The sequence below is a fragment of the Pristiophorus japonicus genome, chromosome 19 (assembly GCF_044704955.1).
Source record: "Pristiophorus japonicus isolate sPriJap1 chromosome 19, sPriJap1.hap1, whole genome shotgun sequence".
Taxonomy (NCBI): Eukaryota; Metazoa; Chordata; class Chondrichthyes; family Pristiophoridae; genus Pristiophorus; species Pristiophorus japonicus.
Window position 1 is genome coordinate 3,219,602 of NC_091995.1, and position 18,840 is coordinate 3,238,441.

The window sequence follows — 18,840 nt, forward strand, 5'->3', positions numbered from 1 at the left end:
CACCCCTCATCCTTCTGACCTCCAACGAGTAAAGACCCAGTCTACTCAATCTATCATCATAAGGTAACCCCCTCATCTCCGGAATCAGCCTGGTGAATCGTCTCTGTACCCCCTCCAATGGCTGATCATTCACCTCAGTACCCCTTTCCTGCTTTCTCTCCATAACCCTTGATCTCTTTAGCCGTAAGGGCCACATCTAACTCCCTCTTGAATATATCCAATGAACTGGCATCAACAACTTTCTGTGGTAGAGAATTCCATAGGTTAACAACTCTCTGAGTGAAGAAGTTTCTCCTCATCTCAGTCCTAAATGGCTTACCCCTTATCCTCAGACTGTGTCCCCTGGTTCTGGACTTTCCCAACATCGGGAACATTCTTTCTGCATCTAACCTGTCCAGTCCCGTCATAATTTTATATGTTTCTATGAGATCCCCTCTCATCCTTCAAAACTCCAGTGAATACAGGCCCAGTCGATCCAGTCTTTCTTAATATGTCAGTCCTGCCATCCCAGGAATCAGTCTGGTGAACCTTCGCTGCACTCCCTCAATAGCAAGAATGTCCTTCCTCAGATTAGGAGACCAAAACTGTAAATATTCAAAGCGCTTTACAGCCAATGAAGTACTTTTGAGTAAAAGCAGAAAATGCTGGGAATCTCAGCGGGTCAGGCAGCATCTGTGCAGAGAAACAGAGTTCACGTTTCAGGTCGATGACTGATGAAGAGTCATCGACGTGAAACGTTAACTCTATCTATCTCTCCACAGATGGCGCCTGAGCTTTCCAGCATTTTCTGTTTTTATTCCAGATTCCAGCATCCGCAGTATTTTATAAGAACATCAGAAATAGGAGCAGGAGCAGGCCATACGGCCCCTCGAGCCTGCTCCGCCATTTAATACGATCATGGCTGATCCGATCATGGACTCAGCTCCACTTCCCCGCCCGCTCCCCATAACCCCTTATCCCCTTATCGGTTAAGAAACCCTTGACTCCCTTAATCATTCAAAAATCTGTCCATCTCTACCTTAAATATATTCAATGTCCCGGCCTCCACAGCTCTCTGGGGCAGAGAATTCCACAGATTTACAACCCTCTGAGAGAAGAAATTCCTCCTCATCTCAGTTTTAAATGGGCGGCCCCTTATTCTGAAACTATGTGCCCCTATTTCTCTGCCGCAGTGAATTCCATAAGATCACCTCTCATTCTTTCAAACTCCAATGAGTAGAAGCCCAACCTACTCAAACTTTCATCATAAGTCAACCCCTTCATCTCAGGAATCAACCGAGTGAACCTTCACTGAACAGCCTCCAAAGTATATCCTTCCTTAAATACGGAGACCAAAACTGCACTCAGTATTCCAGGTGTGGCCTCACCAATACCCTGTATAACTGTAGCAAGACTTCCCTGCTTTTATACTCCATCCCCTTTGCAATAAAGGCCAAGATACCATTGGCCTTCCTGATCACTTGCTGTACCTGCATACTAACCTTTTGTGTTTCATGCACAAGTACCCCCAGGTCCCGCTGTACTGCAGCACTTTGCAATCTCTCCCCATTTGAATAATAATTAGCCTTTTTTAAATTTTCCCTCTCAAATTTTTCCTGCTAAAGTTTTGCTACCAAGTGTGTATCCCAGCGAATAAATCCATGCAATAATTGTGCCTTGTTAAATGTAAAGCCCTCCAGAATTTTGCAAAAATTTTAACACTGCGATGTTTCTTTGCTGGTTTGCTCGATGCAACTTTTTTTTTTTTTGCCTGGCATTTGAGGTCCCTTCCCGCTCACTTTGCAAGCAATATTTTGCTTTTGCACTGCAAAAATTAAATGGGGACTGCCCCTTTAATGGTGGTGACGTCTGGAGCCTCTGGGTGGAGTGTTCCGCGAAGCCCTGGAGCTCCAGGTTGGCAGACAAGAGAAGAGAGAGGGGCAGCTCCAAGCAGATCACTAGTAAGTAGCAAGGGGATGGGCAAGGGGCAAGAGAGCAGCAGCAAAAGCTCTCTGTCCTCAGCCTGCCTTGCATTGCATTGCATTGATTCATGCCACAGAATTCCCCTCCTGCCTCTCCCCACAATGATTCCTGCTTGTTGATCATATGCTGACTGCTGTAGCACTTGTAACATTGGCATTGCTGCTCTCTGCTGTGCAAAGGGGTGCAAAAATAAAATAACTTGCAATTTTTTATATCATCGTCATCAGAAGCGGTCCCTCGAAGCGAGGGTGACTTGCTTCCACGCCGAAAAAGGACGAGTTCACAAGTGTTTCACTGAAGGACCTAATATTCCAGGCCTGAACTCCAATTGAAGGGTGGAAGATGCCTGAGCCTGGATTGTTTTAACGTGTGGTGACCGTCACACATCAGCCACCACACGGGCTTGACAGAGCTCGGCCTTTATCCAGTGGCAAGGGTTAACCAGGACGGCTGGAGACCTGCTCTGCTGCACGGACCCAGTGCGCTCACATACCGCAGTGTGGGCTGGGCCCGTGCTGCCCCTGGGCCCCGAACTCACGCCTCTCCTGGGCCCCAATCACGCCCCTCTGCAGTCCCTCACAGCTCCTTCGCATGCATTTAAGGGGAAGCTAGATAAACAGTCGCTCTGCAAAGCACCAGCACTCACACACACACACACACACACACACACACACACACACCATCATCATCATCATAGGCAGTCCCTCGGAGTCGAGAAAGACTTGCTTCCACTCTTAACATGAGTCCTTAGGTGGCTGAACAGTCCAATACGAGAGCCACAGTCCCTGTCACAGGTGGGACAGACAGTGGTTGAGGGAAGGGGAGGGTGGGACTGGTTTGCCGCACGCTCCTTCCGCTGCCTGCGCTTGCTTTCTGCATGCTCTCGGCGACGAGACTCGAGGTGCTCAGCGCCCTCCCGGATGCACTTCCTCCACTTAGGGCGGGACTGGTCTTTGGGCCCAGGGACTCCCAGGTGTCGGTGGGGATGTTGCACTTTATCAGGGAGGCTTTGAGGGTGGTCCCTTGTAACGTTTCCTCTGCCCACCTTTGGCTCGTTTGCCGTGAAGGAGTTCCGAGTAGAGCGCTTGCTTTGGGGAGTCTCGTGTCGGGCATGTGAACAATGTGGCCCACCCAGCGGAGCTGGTCGAGTGTGGTCAGTGCTTCGATGCTGGGGATGTTGGCCTGGTCGAGGACGCTAACGTTGGTGCGTCTGTCCTCCCGGGGGATTTGCAGGATCTTGCGGAGACATCGTTGGTGGTATTTCTCCAGTGACTTGAGGTGTCTGCTGTACATGGTCCATGTCTCTGAGCCATACAGGAGGGCAGGTATCACTATATGGCACACAAGCTATACAGTCACCGATCCCAGCAACTCACAAACATTACACGCCACTGATTACAGAAATGGGGAGAGAGAGAGACAGGAGCAAAGTAGGGACAGTAACACACGAGACATTTGCAATCCCAGTCTCCGGAAACCAATGCCATTGTCCAATCTTCTCTCCTTGTCAGCGCTCCTTGGAATAGTAAAATTTAAACATCAGGATGCATCATAATCGCTTGTCACTCCTCATCATCAGGATGAAATAGGCGTCACTGTCAATACAGGCACTCACTCCAGCGTAGTAATTTAAAAATTCATATTTGGCAACCTGCAGGCAGATAAAATATAGCCCTCAGGACATCCCATAAGCATTCCACAGGCAATGAAGTATTTCTGAAGTGCAGTCACTGTTATAATGTTAAGAACTGCAGCAGCCAATTTGTGCACAGCAAACAGCAATGTGATAATGACCAGATAATGTCTTCGAATACATTTAAGGTGGAGCTAGACAGATTTTTGAACGATAAGGGAGTGAAGGGGCGGGCGGGGAATTGGAGCTGAGCCCAAGATTAGATCAGCCATCATCATCATAGGCAGTCCCTCGGAATCGAGGAAGACTTGCTTCCACTCTAAAAGTGAGTTCTCAGGTGGCAGAACAGTTCAATACGAGAACCACAGTCCCTGTCACAGGTGGGACAGACAGTGGTTGAGGGAAGGGGAGGGTGGGACTGGTTTGCCGCACGCTCCTTCCGCTGCCTGCGCTTGGTTTCTGCATGCTCTCGGCGACGAGACTCGAGGTGCTCAGCGCCCTCCCGGATGCACTTCCTCCACTTAGGGCGGACTGGTCTTTGGGCCAGGGACTCCCAGGTGTCGGTGGGGATGTTGCACTTTATCAGGGAGGCTTTGAGGGTGTCCCTTGTAACGTTTCCTCTGCCCACCTTTGGCTCGTTTGCCGTGTCGGAGTTCCGAGTAGAGCGCTTGCTTTGGGAGTTTCGTGTCTGGCATGCAGACAATGTGGCCCTGCCCAGCGGAGCTGGTCGAGTGTGGTCAGTGCTTCGATGCTGGGGATGTTGGGCCTGGTCGAGGACGCTAACGTTGGTGCGTCTGTCCTCCCAGGGGATTTACAGGATCTTGCGGAGGCATCGATGGTGGCATTTCTCCAGCGACTTTTTTACGTGATGTTGGTTGAGGGATAAGAACATAAGAAATAGGAGCAGGAGTTGGCCATACGGTCCCTCGAGCCTGCTCCGCCATTTAATACGATCATGGCTGATCCGATCATGGACTCGGGTCCACTTCCCTGCCCGCTCCCCATAACCCCTTATTCCCTTATCGGTTAAGAAACTGTCTATCTCTGTCTTAAATTTATTCAATGACCCAGCCTCCACAGCTCTCTGAGGCAGTGAATTCCACAGATTGACAACCCTCTGAGAGAAGAAATTCCTCCTCATCTCAGTTTTAAATGGGCGGCCCCTTATTCTAAGACAATGCCCCCTAGTTCTAGTCTCCCCCATCAGTGGAAACATCCTCTCTGCATCCACCTTGTCAAGCCCCCTCATAATCTTATATGTTTCGATAAGATCACCTCTCATTCTTCTGAATTCCAATGAGTAGAGGCCCAACCTCCTCAACCTTTCCTCATAAGTCAACCCCCTCATCTCCGGAATCAACCGAGTGAACCTTCTCTGAACTGCCTCCAAAGCAAGTATATCCTTTTGTAAATATGGAAACCAAAACTGCACGCAGTATTCCAGGTGTGGCCTCACCAATACCCTGTATAACTGTAGCAAGACTTCCCTGCTTTTATACTCCATCCCCTTTGCAATAAAGGCCAAGATTCCATTGGCCTTCCTGATCACTTGCTGTACCTGCATACTAACCTTTTGTGTTTCATGCACAAGTACCCCCAGGTCCCGCTGTACTGCGGCACTTTGCAATCTTTCTCCATTTAAATAATAACTTGTTCTTTGATGTTTTTCTGCCACAGTGCATGACCTAACACTTTCCAACATTATACTCCATCTGCCAAATTTTTGCCCACTCACTGAGCCTGTCTGTCCTTTTGCAGATTTTTTGTGTCCTCCTCACACATTGCTTTTCATCGCCCACCCCACACCATTTGAGTTCAATGCCTCCAGGTGTTTGTTGATAGGGTCTGCCCAATCCATTCCACTCATCCCTCGGACGATCCACTCCAGAGAGATTACCTCGGAGGGGCAACAGAGCTCGACGAGATTGATTCCTGGGATCAGGGTTCTCCTACGAGGAGAGTTTGGGTAGATTGGCCCTATAATTCCCTCAAGTTTATTCCCTGTTGTGCTCGTTGACCTATGTTGGCTCCCGGTTAAGCGACACCTTCATTTCAAAATCCTTGTTTACAAATCCCTCCATGGCCCTCGCCCCTCCCTATCTCTGTAATCTCCTACAGCCCCACAACCCCCGAGATGTCTGCGCTCCTCTAATTCTGCCCTCCTGAGCATTCCTGATTTTAATCGCTCCACCATCGAACAGTTCAGAGAAGGTTCACCAGGTTGATTCCGGGGATGAGGGGTTGACTTATGAGGAAAGGTTGAGGAGGTTGGGCCTCTACTCATTGGAATTCAGAAGAATGAGAGGTGATCTTATCGAAAGCTATAGGATTATGAGGAGGCTTGACAAGGTGGATGCAGAGAGGATGTTTCCACTGATGGGGGAGACTAGAACTAGGGGGCATGATCTTAGAATAAGGGGCCGCCCATTTAAAACTGAGATGAGGATAAATTTCTTCTCCCAGTGGGTTGTGAATCTGTGGAATTTTCTGCCCAAGGAAGCAGTTGAGGCTAGCTCATTGAATGTATTCAAGTCACAGATAGATTTTTAACCAATAAGGGAATTAAGGGTTACGGGGAGCGGGCGGGTAAGTGGAGCTGAGTCCACGGCCAGATCAGCCATGATCTTGTTGAATGGCGGAGCAGGCTCGAGGGGCTAGATGGCCTACTCCTGTTCCTAATTCTTATGTTCTTATGTTCTTATGTTCCAGGTTCTGCAAGTGTTCGATGTGAACCTGTGGAATTCTCTACCACAGAAAGTTGTTGGGGCCAGTTCGTTAGATATATTCAAGAGAGAGTTAGATGTGGCCCTTACGGCTAAAGGGATCAAGGGGTATGGAGAGAAAGCAGGAATGGGGTACTGAAGTTGCATGATCAGCCATGATCTTATTGAATGGTGGTGCAGGCTCGAATGGCCGAATGGCCTACTCCTGCACCTACTTTCGATGTTTCTATGTCCCGACCTGTGATCAGTGTGACGTCCTGGAATACCACGGTGCGTGGAACCGACTTTAGCAGACTCTCCATGTTCCTTTGAAAAATAGCCCGCGGCCGATTGAATCCCAAACGGGCATCTATTGTCGATGAACAGACCTTTGTGCGTGTTGATGCAGGTGAGGCCTTTCGAAGACTCCTCCAGTTCCTGCGTCATGTAGGCCGAGGTCAGGTCCAACTTGGTGACCGTCTTCCCTCCAGCCAGGGTCGCAAATAGATCGTCTGCCTTGGGTAGCGGGTACTGGTCCTGCAGCGAAAAACGGTTAATCGTTAATTTATAGTCCCCACAAATTCTGACCGTACCATCGCCCTTGAGAACCGGAACAATCGGACTGGCCCAATCGTTGAACTTCACCGGCGCGATGATGCCATCTCGTTGCAGCCTGTCCAGCTCGATCTCCACTTTCTCTCGCATCAGATATGGCACTGCCCGTGCCTTGTGGTGGATGGGTCGTGTACCGGGAACCAAGTGGATCTGCACCTTCGCCCCCGAGAAACCTCCGATGCCTGACTCAAACAACGATGGGAACCTGCTCAAAACCTGGGCACATGAGGCATCGTCGACGGATGAAAGCGCTCGGATGTCGTCCTAGTTCCAGCGGAATTTCCCCCAGCCAGCTTCTGCCGAACAATGTGGGGCCATCTCCTGGTACAATCCATCGTGGTAGTTCATTCACTGCTCCATCATAGGAGACTTTTACCGCTGTGCTGCCAATTACAGGGATCAGCTCTTTAGTGTAAGTCCTCAGCTTGGTGTGAATGGAGCTCAGCTTGGGCCTGTGTGCCTTGTTGCACCACAGCCTGTCGAAGGCCTTTTTGCTCATGATAGACTGACTCACACCCGTGTCCAGTTCCATGGATACTGGAATTCCATTCAGTTCAACTTTTAACATGATTGGTGAACATTTTGTGGTGAAGGTGTGTACCCCGTACACTTCTGCCTCCTTGGTTCAAGTCTCTAGTTCAGTTTGATCCGCCATGGATCGATCCTCCTCTGCAACGTGGTGGTTTGCAGGGTTTGCAGCTCGTCTGCACATCCGCTGGAGGTGTCCCATTGTTCCACAGCCTTTGCACTCATAGTGCTTGAAGCGGCATTGATGGGCTCGATGATCACCTCCGCAGCGCCAACAAGGTGTTAACTGCCTCGCATTAATGTTTGATGGCGGACTCTGGGTCATCTGAGGTCATGCAGCTACAGGTGTGTACGTTCTGCCCTATGCACTCCTGCCTGAAAACAGCGTTACTTTGTGTACAGTACTTGCCGAAACATCTTTATGCTGCAAAATTTGTTTGGTGTTATCGCTGGTGGATATAAATGTCTGGGCTATCGTTATGGCTTTGCTCAGGTTCGGTGTTTCAACAGTCAATAGTTTGCGAAGGATAACCTCATGGCCAATGCCAAGCACAAAAAAGTCTCTTAGCATTTGCTCCAGGAATCCATCAAATTCGCAATGTCCTGCAAGGCGCCTTAGTTCGGCGACATAGCTCGCCACTTCCTGGCCTTCAGACCGTTGACATGTGTAGAACCGATACCTTGCCATCAGCACGCTCTCCTTCGGATTTAGGTGCTCCCGGACCAGCGTACACAGTTCTTCATAGGATCTGGTTGTTGGTTTCACCGGAGCAAGAAGAATCTTCATGAGGCCATAGGTTGTTGCCCCGCAGACGGTGAGGAGCATCGCCCTCCGTTTGGCAGCGTTCTCATTCCCTTCCAGCTCGTTGGCCACGAAGTATTGGTCGAGTCGCTCCACGAAGGCCTCCCAATCATCCCCTTCTGAGAATTTCTCCAGCATACCAACAGTTCTCTGCATTTCGCGTGATGGTTCGTTATCTCTTACTCGTCGCCAGTTGTTACGTCGTCAATAAAGCAATGTGACCGAGTACTGTAAACCTGTGTAAGTGTGACCTTCGCCTCTTTATTCTGACTCCAGAGTGCCGGCACAGCATGGGAGGCCGGCTTATATGCAGTGCTCCCAAGGGATGCTGGGATCCCTTGGGACTCCAACAGATGCGCCCTCTGGTGGCGGCAGACTGCTGGTTACAAGGTGTTGCATACATAACGGGTTTGGTCCGAATGTTTTCTGCACATTTGACCGTTAAGCCGTTTGACAACAAACACTCTATTCCCCTCCTTGGCTAATACAGGGCCCTGACCGTAATTCAGCACAAACACCGGGTCGTTTACAGTGATGTCGCGTGATACAGCCGCGCGATCATGGTACGACGTGTTTTACTGATGACGCCTGGTTTCCACCTGATCAATGAGGTCAGGGTGTACTCAGGAGAGCCTGGTTTTGAGTGCTCGTTTCATTAGTAATTCTGCAGGGGGAGCCCCGGTAAGTGAGTGGGGGTCGTGCCCTGTGCCTGAGCAGTAGCCGGGACAGGCGGGTTTGTAAGGAGACTCCCGTGACACGTTTCAAGCTCTGCTTTATGGTTTGCACTGCCCGCTCCGCTTGGCCGTTGGATGCGGGCTTGAACGGGGCAGACCTGACATGCTTGATGCCACTGGGGGTCATGAATTAATTGAATTCCGAGCTGGTGAAGCGCGGACCATTGTCGCCGACCAGAATGTCGGGTAAGCCATGGGTGGCAAACATGGCCCTGAGGCTTTCAGTGGCGTCTGCGGACGTGCTGGGTGCCATCTTTGCACACTCAATCCATTTGGAGGAGGCGTCCACAACAGCCAGGAACATCTTTCCCAGAAAGGGGCCCGCATAATCCACATGGATCCTGGACCACGGTTTTGAGGGCCAGGACCAGAGACTAAGTGGAGCCTCCCTGGGAGCATTGCTCAGCTGTGAGCAAGTGTTACACTGGCGCACGCACGACTCCAGGTCCGAGTCAATGCCGGGCCACCAGACGTGGGACCTGGCGATGGCCTTCATCATGACTATGCCTGGGTGGGTGCTGTGTAGGCCACGTATGAAGGTTTCCCTGCCTTTGGCAAGATAACGCGGTTGCCCCATGAGAGGCAATCTGAATGGATCGACATTTCGTCTTGACGACGGTGAAAAGGCTTAATCTCATCTTGCATGTCCCTCGGGACCGCTGACCAGCTCCCATTGAGTACGCAGCTTTTTACAGGGGATAGCAGAGGATCCTGGCCAGTCCAGGTCTTAATTTGGCGGGCCGTTACGGGTGACCCTTCGCTGTCAAAGGTATCCATGGCCAGTAGCAGGTCTGCGGGCTGCGCCATTTCCACCCCGGTGATGGGCAACGCTAGTCGGTTGAGAGCATCGGCGCAGTTTTCAGCGTCTGGCCTGTGGCGGATCACATAGTCGTAGGCAGACAGTGTTAGTGCCCATCTTTGGATTCGAGATGAAGCATTGGTGTTTATGCCTTTACTTTCCGAAAACAGTGAGATTAGGGGGCTTGTGGTCCATCTCTCACTCGAACCCAAGTCCACACAAATATTGGGCATCTTTTTTACATGCTGTAGCCTCTTTCGGCCTTTGATAGGCTTCTGGACGCATATGCAACTGGTTGGAGCTTGCCCACTGCATTGGCTTGCTGCAAAACACACCCGACATCGTACGACGACGCATCACCTGCTAAAACTAGCCGCTTACATGGGTCATATAATACCAGCAACTTATTCGAACGCGGCACGTTTCTGGTCTTCTCAAAGGCGGCCTGTTGATTTTTACCCCAAACCCAGTTGTCTCCCTTCCGTCACAACTTGTGCAACTTGTTCCAGCAAGGTGCTCAACCCTGGAAGAAGGTTACCGAAACAGTTGAGGAGGTCCCAGGAACGAGCGCTGCTCCGTTACATTTCGTGGTGTGGGTGCATTCTTGAGGGCCTCCGTCTTCGAGTCCGTGGGCCTGATGCCGTCCGCCGCAATCTTCCTCCCCGGGAATTCTACCTCTGGCGCCAGGAAAGATGCATTTGGATCGTTTCAACCGTTTGGTCGACTTGAAACTTCTTCTGGGGTTGTGCAGGTGCTCGGAGGTGTCGCGGACACCGCGATGAGGATGTCGTCCTGAGATACGACGGGGCCTGGAACCGATGTCAACAGGCTCTCCATGTTTCTTTGGAATGTGGCTGCAGCCGAGCGAATCCCGAACGGGCACCTGTGGTACACGAACAGTCCTGCGTGCGTGTTGATGCACATTCATTTTTCCGACGACTTAACCAGCTCCTGGGTCATGTAAGCGGAGGTTAGATCCGGCTTGGTGAAAGCCTTTTCCCCCTGCTAATGTCGCGAAAAGGGCATCGGCTTTGGGTAGCGGGTACTGGTCCTGTAACCAGACTCGGTGGATCATTACTTTGGCATCGCCGCAGATTCTGACCGTGCCGTCGCTCTTTAGTACCCGAACAATCGGCCTGGCCCACTCGTTGAAAACGACTGGCGATATGATTCCCTCGCGTTGAAGTCTGTCCAATTCGATCTCCACTTTCTCATCATGTCGGGGACCGCTCGAGCCTTGTGATGAACGGGCCGTGTCTCGGGCACCAAGTGGATCTGTACTTGGGCGCCTGTGAAGTTGCCGATGCCTGCTTCAAATAAAGATGGGAACTTGCTCAGCACTTGAGCACAGGAAGCGTTGTCCACTGACGATAATACTTTGACGTCTTCCCAGTTCCACCGACCCTTCCCCATCCAGCTTCTGCCAAGCAGCGTTGGCCCGTCGCCTGGTACAACCCACAGTGGCAATTCGTGTATCTCTCCATCATAGGATACTTTTACATTTGCACTGCCAATAACTGGTATCAGTTCCTTGGTGTAAGTGCACAGCTTTATCTGAATCGGGCTCAGCTCGGATCCTGGCATGCAGGTACAGCAGGCGGTTAAGAAAGCAAATGGCATGTTGGCCTTCATAGCGAGGGGATTTGAGTACAGGGGCAGGGAGGTGTTGCTACAGTTGTACAGGGCCTTGGTGAGGCCACACCTGGAGTATTGTGTACAGTTTTGGTCTCCTAACCTGAGGAAGGACATTCTTGCTATTGAGGGAGTGCAGCGAAGGTTCACCAGACTGATTCCCGGGATGGCGGGACTGACCTATCAAGAAAGACTGGATCAACTGGGCTTGTATTCACTGGAGTTCAGAAGAATGAGAGGGGATCTCATAGAAACGTTTAAAATTCAGACGGGTTTAGACAGGTTAGATGCAGGAAGAATGTTCCCAATGTTGGGGAAGTCCAGAACCAGAGGTCACAGTCTAAGGATAAGGGGTAAGCCATTTGGGACCGAGATGAGGAGAAACTTCTTCAACCAGAGAGTGGTGAACCTGTGGAATTCTCTACCACAGAAAGTTGTTGAGGCCAATTCACTAAATATATTCAAAAGGGAGTTAGATGTAGTCCTTACTACTCGGGGGATCAAGGGGTATGGCGAGAAAGCAGGAATGGGGTCCTGAAGTTGCATGTTCAGCCATGAACTCATTGAATGGTGGTGCAGGCTCGAAGGGCCGAATAGCCTACTCCTGCACCGATTTTCTATGTTTATGTTTTGTTGTTGCCCCACAGCCTTTCAAATGCCTTCTGGCTCATAATTGACTGACTCGCCCCCCCCGTGTCCAGCTCCATGGACACAGGAACGCCATTTAATTTGACTTTAATCATCACGGGAGGACTTTTTGTGGCGAGGGTGTGCACCCCGCACTCTGCTCCCTCGGGCTGAGTCGCCTCTCTGGCTTGTCCTTTGTGATCCACGCCGGATCGGGACTCTTCTGCCCGCTCCACTGCCACGTGGTGAGCCGCAGTATGTCGCACATTCGTGGAGGTGGCCCCTTTTTCACACATAGTCTTTAAATTGACATTGATGGGCCCCATGATTACCCTCGCAACACCAGCATTGCGTTAACGATTTCGCATTTACACCCCTTGGCGGCCTAGTAGCAGCAGGTATGTAGGCTCTGCTCTGTACAGTTCTTACTAGGTCAACAGCTCTGCCTGTAATCGGCGTTATTTCACGTACAGTACGTGCCAGTGAGCTCCGATTCTGGTCGGAAGTCATCGTCTGGTATCGCGAATTAGTTCAGTCAGCTCATCCTTGGCCTTTGTGGGTGCCAGCAAGTCCCCGGCGAGGTGGTAGCCCTCGGGTCCGCAACTGGTCAGCACTATAGCCTTGCGCTTCCCCGCCAACGTGTCCGTCTCCCCTGCCAGGTGGTTTGCCGCAAAGTATTGCTCGAGTCTTTCCGTGAAGGCACCCCACTCATCACCCTCTGCGAAGTCTTTCACCGGAGCCACAATCGCGCGGAAGTCCGTATTCTCGTCGCCAGTTGTTATGTCTGCAACGACCATCGAATAACTCCACGAGGCCTTGCACTGTGAGTAGGAGCTGTGTGACTTCAGTCCATTTAATACGACGGCCAAGTGAGAGGCAGCATGGCTGGCTACCTTTTATATGCCCCTCACACCAGAGCAGGAAACCCTGGGCCTCCAACAGCAGCGCCCCCAGGTGGTACGTCGTACATAGTTACATAGTGAATACAAAGAGTTTGCATACATCACAGTCTCTCTCTCTCTGCCTCTCTCTATCTCTCTGCTACAGCTATATAAGGTATTGGTGAGGCCACACCTGGAGTACTGCGTGCAGTTTTGGTTTCCATATTTACGAAAGGATATACTTGCTTTGGAGGCAGTTCAGAGAAGGTTCACTCGGTTGATTCCGGGGATGAGGGGGTTTGACTTATGAGGAAAGGTTGAGGAGGTTGGGCCTCTACTCATTGGAATTCAGAAGAATGAGAGGTGATCTTATCGAAACGTATAAGATTATGAGGGGGCTTGACAAGGTGGATGCAGAGAGGATGTTCCCACTGATGGGGGGAGACTAAAACTAGGGGGCATGGTCTTAGAATAAGGGGCCGCCCATTTAAAACTGAGATGAGGAGAAATTTCTTCTCTCAGAGGGTTGTAAATCTGTGGAATTCGCTGCCTCAGAGAGCTGTGGAAGCCGGGACATTGAATATATTTAAGACAGAGATAGACAGTTTCTTAACCGATAAGGGAATAAGGGGTTATGGGGAGCGGGCAGGGAAGTGGAGCTGAGTCCATGATCGGATCAGCCATGATCGTATTAAATGGTGGAGCAGGCTCGAGGGGCCGTATGGCCTACTCCTGCTCCTATTTCTTATGTTCTTATGTTCTCTCTCTCTCGGGGTCTCTCTCTCTCTCGCTCTGTCACTCCCTCTGTGTGTGTCTCTCTCTCATTTCTCTCTCTCTCGCTTTGTCACTCCCTCTGTGTGTCTCTCTCTCTCACTCTGTCTCTCACTCTGTCTCTCTCTCTCTCCCTCTCACTCTATCTCTCTCTCTCTCTCTCACTCTGTCTCTCTCTCTCTCTCACTATGTCTTTGTCTCCCTCTCACTATCTCTCTCTCACTCTGTCTCTCTCTCTCTCCCTCTCACTCTATCTCTCTCTCTCTCTCACTCTGTCTCTCTCTCTCTCTCACTATGTCTCTGTCTCCCTCTCACTCTATCTCTCTCTCTCTCTCTCTCACTCTGTCTCTCTCTCTCTCTCACTATGTCTCTGTCTCCCTCTCACTCTATCTCTCTCTCTCTCTCACTCTGTCTCTCTCTCTCTCTCACTATGTCTCTGTCTCCCTCTCACTCTATCTCTCTCTCTCTCACTCTGTGTCTCACTCTCTCTCACTGTCTCTCTCGCTCCGTTCTGTCCTTCTCTCTCCGTTCTGTCCTTCTCTCTCCGTTCGCTCCTTCTCTCTCAGTTTTTTCCTTCTCTCTCTCTCTCCTCCATTCTCTCGCTCCGTTTTCTCTCTCTCCGTTCTCTCTTCAAAGAGCCGGCATAGATTCAATGGGCCGAATGGCCTCCTTATGAGCTGTATAATTGTATTTTTCCCCGGCGGTGTCGGGTTCGAGAAGTCTGTGCAAGTGCACGGGGCGGGGGCGAAGATGCGCATGCGCAGACGTCCCGGGGGGGGGGGGGGGGGGGAGCGGGGCAGGAGTCCAGGGGGGAGCGCAGACACAGAACGGCGTTGAATTAAAAACTAGTGCAAATAATCGCTCTTGTTTTCTCTCAAAGAGTCGGGACAACGATGGCTTCGGGCGACGTCCTGCAGTTCCAGTTCCCCCACCACGAGTCGCTGACCCTGGAGAGGATGAACCAGCTGCGGCTGGAGAAGCGCTTCTGTGACGTGACGGTGGTGGTTTCGGATCGCCTGCGCTTCCCGGGCCACCGGGTGGTGCTGGCTGCCTGCTCCCCCTTCCTGCGCGACCAGTTCCTGCTGCACCCAGCCCGGGAGGTGCGGGTGTCGCCGGGCGATGGGCCCGACACCGTCTCCCGCCTGCTGCTGTCCTGCTACACTGGCACTCTGGCTTTCCCCTTCCAGGACGTGGTCAACTACCTGACGGCCGCCAGCTACCTGCAGATGGACCAAGTGGTGGAGGAGTGCCGCCGGGCTCTGGCCCGCTACGTCGACCCCCGCATCGAGATCAAGGAGGACGGGGGCAAGCGGGGCTGGCCCCCCGCTGGGTTCGCCGCCGTTCCCGGGGCCCAGGCTCAGGCCCAGTTTCAGGCCTACTCTCAAGCTCAGGCCCAGGACAAGGCCCAGTTTCGGGCCTTTAGTCAAGCCCACGACCAGGCCTATCCCCAGGCCCAGGACAAGGCCCAGTTTCAGGCCTATCCCCAGGCCCAGGACAAGGCCCAGTTTCAGGCCTATCCCCAGGCCCAGGACAAGGCCCAGTTTCAGGCCTATCCCCAGGCCCAGGACAAGGCCCAGTTTCAGGCCTATCCCCAGGCCCAGGACAAGGCCCAGTTTCAGGCCTATTCTCAGGCTCAGGACAAGGCCCATTGTCAGGCCTATAGTCAGGCCCAGGACAAGGCCCAATTTCAGGCCTGTTCTCAGGCCCAGCCCCAGGCTTATCCTCAGGCCCAGGACAAGGCCCAGTTTCAGGCCTATCCTCAGGCCCAGGACCAGGCCCGGTTTCTGGCCTCGCCTCAGTCCCGGGACGAGCCCGAGCTCAAGTCGGAGTCCGAGGAAAACGACGGCGGCGAAAGCGTCTACGTGATCATCGACGCGGACTCCCCGCCCGCCCGGCCCTCGCCGGAACCTTCCAGAAGCCGGCCCAGGGCGCCCCGGCGCGTCGGCAGCGGGTACCCAGGGGCGCCCTACGACCTCTCCGAGGTGACCGAGGAGGAGGAGGAGGAGGGGGTGCCGGAGCCGATGGGCGGGGCCTCGGCGGAGGACGAGGACAGCTCGGCCAGCGAGGGGAGGGGGGGGCCGGCGGGGTGCGGGGCGAGGTCGAGGCGGCCCCCACCCGGGCCCCTCCACCCCCCCGCCGGGGGCCGGCCAATCCACTGCAGCGAGTGCGCCGAGGTTTTCCGTCACCCCGAGCAGCTGGTGGCCCACATGAAGGCCCACAAGCTCTTCATGTGCCCCCGGTGCGGCAAGGTCTTCAGCCAGCGGGTCAACCTGGCCCGGCACATCCACGTCCACACTGGGGTCAAGCCCTACCTCTGCACCGTCTGCAGCAAGACCTTCACCCAGAACCGCTCGCTCAAGGACCACATGAACCTGCACAGCGGCGACCGGCCCCACCACTGCCACTACTGCGACATGCGATTCGCCCACAAGCCCGCACTCCGCCGACACCTCAAGGAGCAGCACGGCAAAACCACCGCCGACAACGGCAAGCTGGGCCAGCTCAACCTGGCGGCGTCCGAGGCTGGGCTGCTGGAGAGCTGCTCCTCGCCCAGTGGGCTGCTCTAGAGGCGGTCCTTCAACCAGTGGGCTGTTGCAGAGATGTTCCTCACGCAATGGGCTGCTCGAGAGGCGGTCCTTCAACCAGTGGGCTGTTGCAGAGATGGCCCCCTCACTATTGACTGTGACAGAGCTGCCCTTCAGCCAGTGGACTTGTAGAGATGTTCCCCAACCAATGGGCCGCACGAGAGGTGTTCCTTCAACCAATGGGCTGTTGCAGAGATGTTCGTTCAACCAATGGGCTGTTGTAGAGATGTTCCTCACCCAATAGACTGTTGTAGAGATGTTTCCTCAACCAATGGGCCGTTGTAGAGATGTTCCTCAACCAATGGGCTGTTGCAGAGATGTTCGTTCAACCAATGGGCTGTTGTAGAGATGTTCCTCACCCAATGGACTGTTGTAGAGATGTTCCTCAACCAATGGGCTGTTGTAGAGATGTTTCCTCAACCAATGGGCTGTTGTAGAGATGTTTCCTCAACCAATGGGCTGTTGTAGAGATGTTCCTCACCCAGTGGGCCGTTGTAGAGATGTTCCTCAACCAATGGGCTGTTGTAGAGATGTTCGTTCAACCAGTGGGCCGTTGTAGAGATGTTCCTCACTCAATAGATTGTTGTAGAGATGTTTCCTCAACCAATGGGCTGTTGTAGAGATGTTTCCTCAACCAATGGGCTGTTGTAGAGATGTTCCTCACCCAATGGGCCGTTGTAGAGATGTTCCTCACCCAATGGGCTGTTGTAGAGATGTTCCTCAACCAATGGGCCATTGCAGAGATGTCCCTCAACCAATGCGCTGTTGTAGAGATGTCCCTCACTCAATGGGCCTCGAGAGATATTCCTCACCCAACGGGGCGTTGTAGAGCTGTTTCTTACCCAATGGGCTGCTCTAGAGGTGTCCTTCACCCAATGGGCCGTTGTAGAGATGTTCCTCAACCAATGAGCTGTTGTAGAGATCTTCCTCAACCAATGAGCCGTTGTAGAGATCTTCCTCAACCAACGGACTGTTGTAGAGATGTTCCTCACCCAATGAGCCGTTGTAGAGATGTTCCTCACCCAATGGGCCATTGTAGAGATGTCCCTCACCCAATGGGCCGTTGTAGAGATGTTCCTCCACCAATGGGCTGTTGTAGAGATGTCCCTCACCCAATGGGCCGTTGTAGAGATGTCCCTCAACCAATGGGCTGTTGTAGAGATGTTCCTCCACCAATGGGCTGTTGTAGAGATGTTCCTCAACCAATGGGCCGTTGTAGAGATGTCCCTCACCCAATGGGCCGTTGTAGAGATGTTCCTCAACCAATGGGCCGTTGTAGAGATGTCCCTCCACCAATGGGCTGTTGTAGAGATGTTCCTCACCCAATGGGCCGTTGTAGAGATGTCCCTCACCCAATGGGCTGTTGTAGAGATGTTCCTCAACCAATGGGCTGTTGTAGAGATGTTCCTCAACCAATGGGCTGTTGTAGAGATGTTCCTCACCCAATGGGCTGTTGTAGAGATGTCCCTCACTGTGTGGTGGTTGAGATGTCCCTTACAATATGAATTGTTGTTGAGATGACCCTCTTCAAAAAAAAAATGCCATGTATTTTTTTGAGGAGAAAAAGACTTGCATTTATATAGCTCCTTTCAGGACGTCTCAAAGCGCTGCTCAGCCAATGAAGTACTTCTGTGGAAGTGCAGTCACTGTTGTAATGTTGGAAACGCAGCAGCCAATTTGCGCACAGCAAGCTCCCACAAAGAGCAATGTGATAATAACCAGATCATCTTTTTTAATGGTGTTGGTTGAGGGATAAATATTGGCCCCAGGACACCGGGGAGAACCCCCTGCTCTTTCTCCAAACAGTGGCCGTGGGATCTTTTACATCAACCTGAGAGGGCAGACGAGACTTCGGTTTCACGTCTCATCCGTCAAAGACGGCACCTCCGACAGTGTGGCACTCCCTCAGCACTGCCCCTCCGACAGTGCGGCACTCCCTCAGCACTGTACTGGAGTGTCAGGCTGGGCTTTGTGTTCGAGTCTCTGGTTGTGGGACTCGAACACACGATCTCCTGATGTGGGAGTCATCATCATAGACAGACGCTCGAAATCGAGGAAGACTTGCTTCCACTCTAAAAGTGAGTCCTCAGGTGGCTGAACAGTCCAATACGAGAACCACAGTCCCTGTCACAGGTGGGACAGACACTGGTTGAGGGAAGGGGAGGGTGGGACTGGTTTGCCGCACGCTCCTTCCGCTGCCTGCGCTTGGTTTCTGCATGCTCTCGGCAACGAGACTCGAGATGCTCAGCGCCCTCCCGGATGCACTTCCTCCACTTAGGGCGGTCTTTGGCCAGGGACTCCCAGGTGTCGGTGGGGATGTTGCACTTTATCAGGTAGGCTTTGAGGGTGTCCCTTGTAACGTTTCCGCTGCCCACCTTTGATTTGTTTGCCGTGAAGGAGTTCCGAGTAGAGCGCTTGCTTTGGGAGTCTCGTGTCGGGGCATGCGGACAATGTGGGTCTGCCCAGCAGAGCTGGTCGAGTGTGGTCAGTGCTTCGATGCTGGGGATGTTGGCCTGGTCGAGGACGCTAACGTTGGTGCGTCTGTCCTCCCGGGGGATTTGCAGGGTCT

At 52.5% G+C, this 18,840-nt stretch overlaps 1 protein-coding gene across 3 annotated transcripts; it reads left to right on the plus strand.

The window, feature by feature from the left end:
• The first annotated feature begins 1,855 nt into the window (after window positions 1-1,855).
• Window positions 1,856-18,360, plus strand: LOC139230331 (zinc finger and BTB domain-containing protein 12-like). Of its 3 annotated transcripts, XM_070862160.1 has the most exons (3): window positions 1,911-1,940; window positions 12,694-12,857; window positions 14,567-18,360. In XM_070862160.1, exon 3 carries the CDS (start codon window positions 14,580-14,582, stop codon window positions 16,251-16,253), a length of 1,674 nt encoding a protein of 557 aa, XP_070718261.1. In that variant the 5' UTR covers window positions 1,911-1,940; window positions 12,694-12,857; window positions 14,567-14,579; the 3' UTR covers window positions 16,254-18,360. The 3 variants fall into 3 exon arrangements, with proteins under 3 accessions (XP_070718260.1, XP_070718261.1, XP_070718262.1); XM_070862159.1 differs by lacking the exon at window positions 12,694-12,857 and having other exon boundaries at window positions 1,856-1,940; XM_070862161.1 differs by lacking the exons at window positions 1,911-1,940; window positions 12,694-12,857 and adding an exon at window positions 12,916-12,991.
• The last annotated feature ends 480 nt before the right edge of the window (window positions 18,361-18,840 follow it).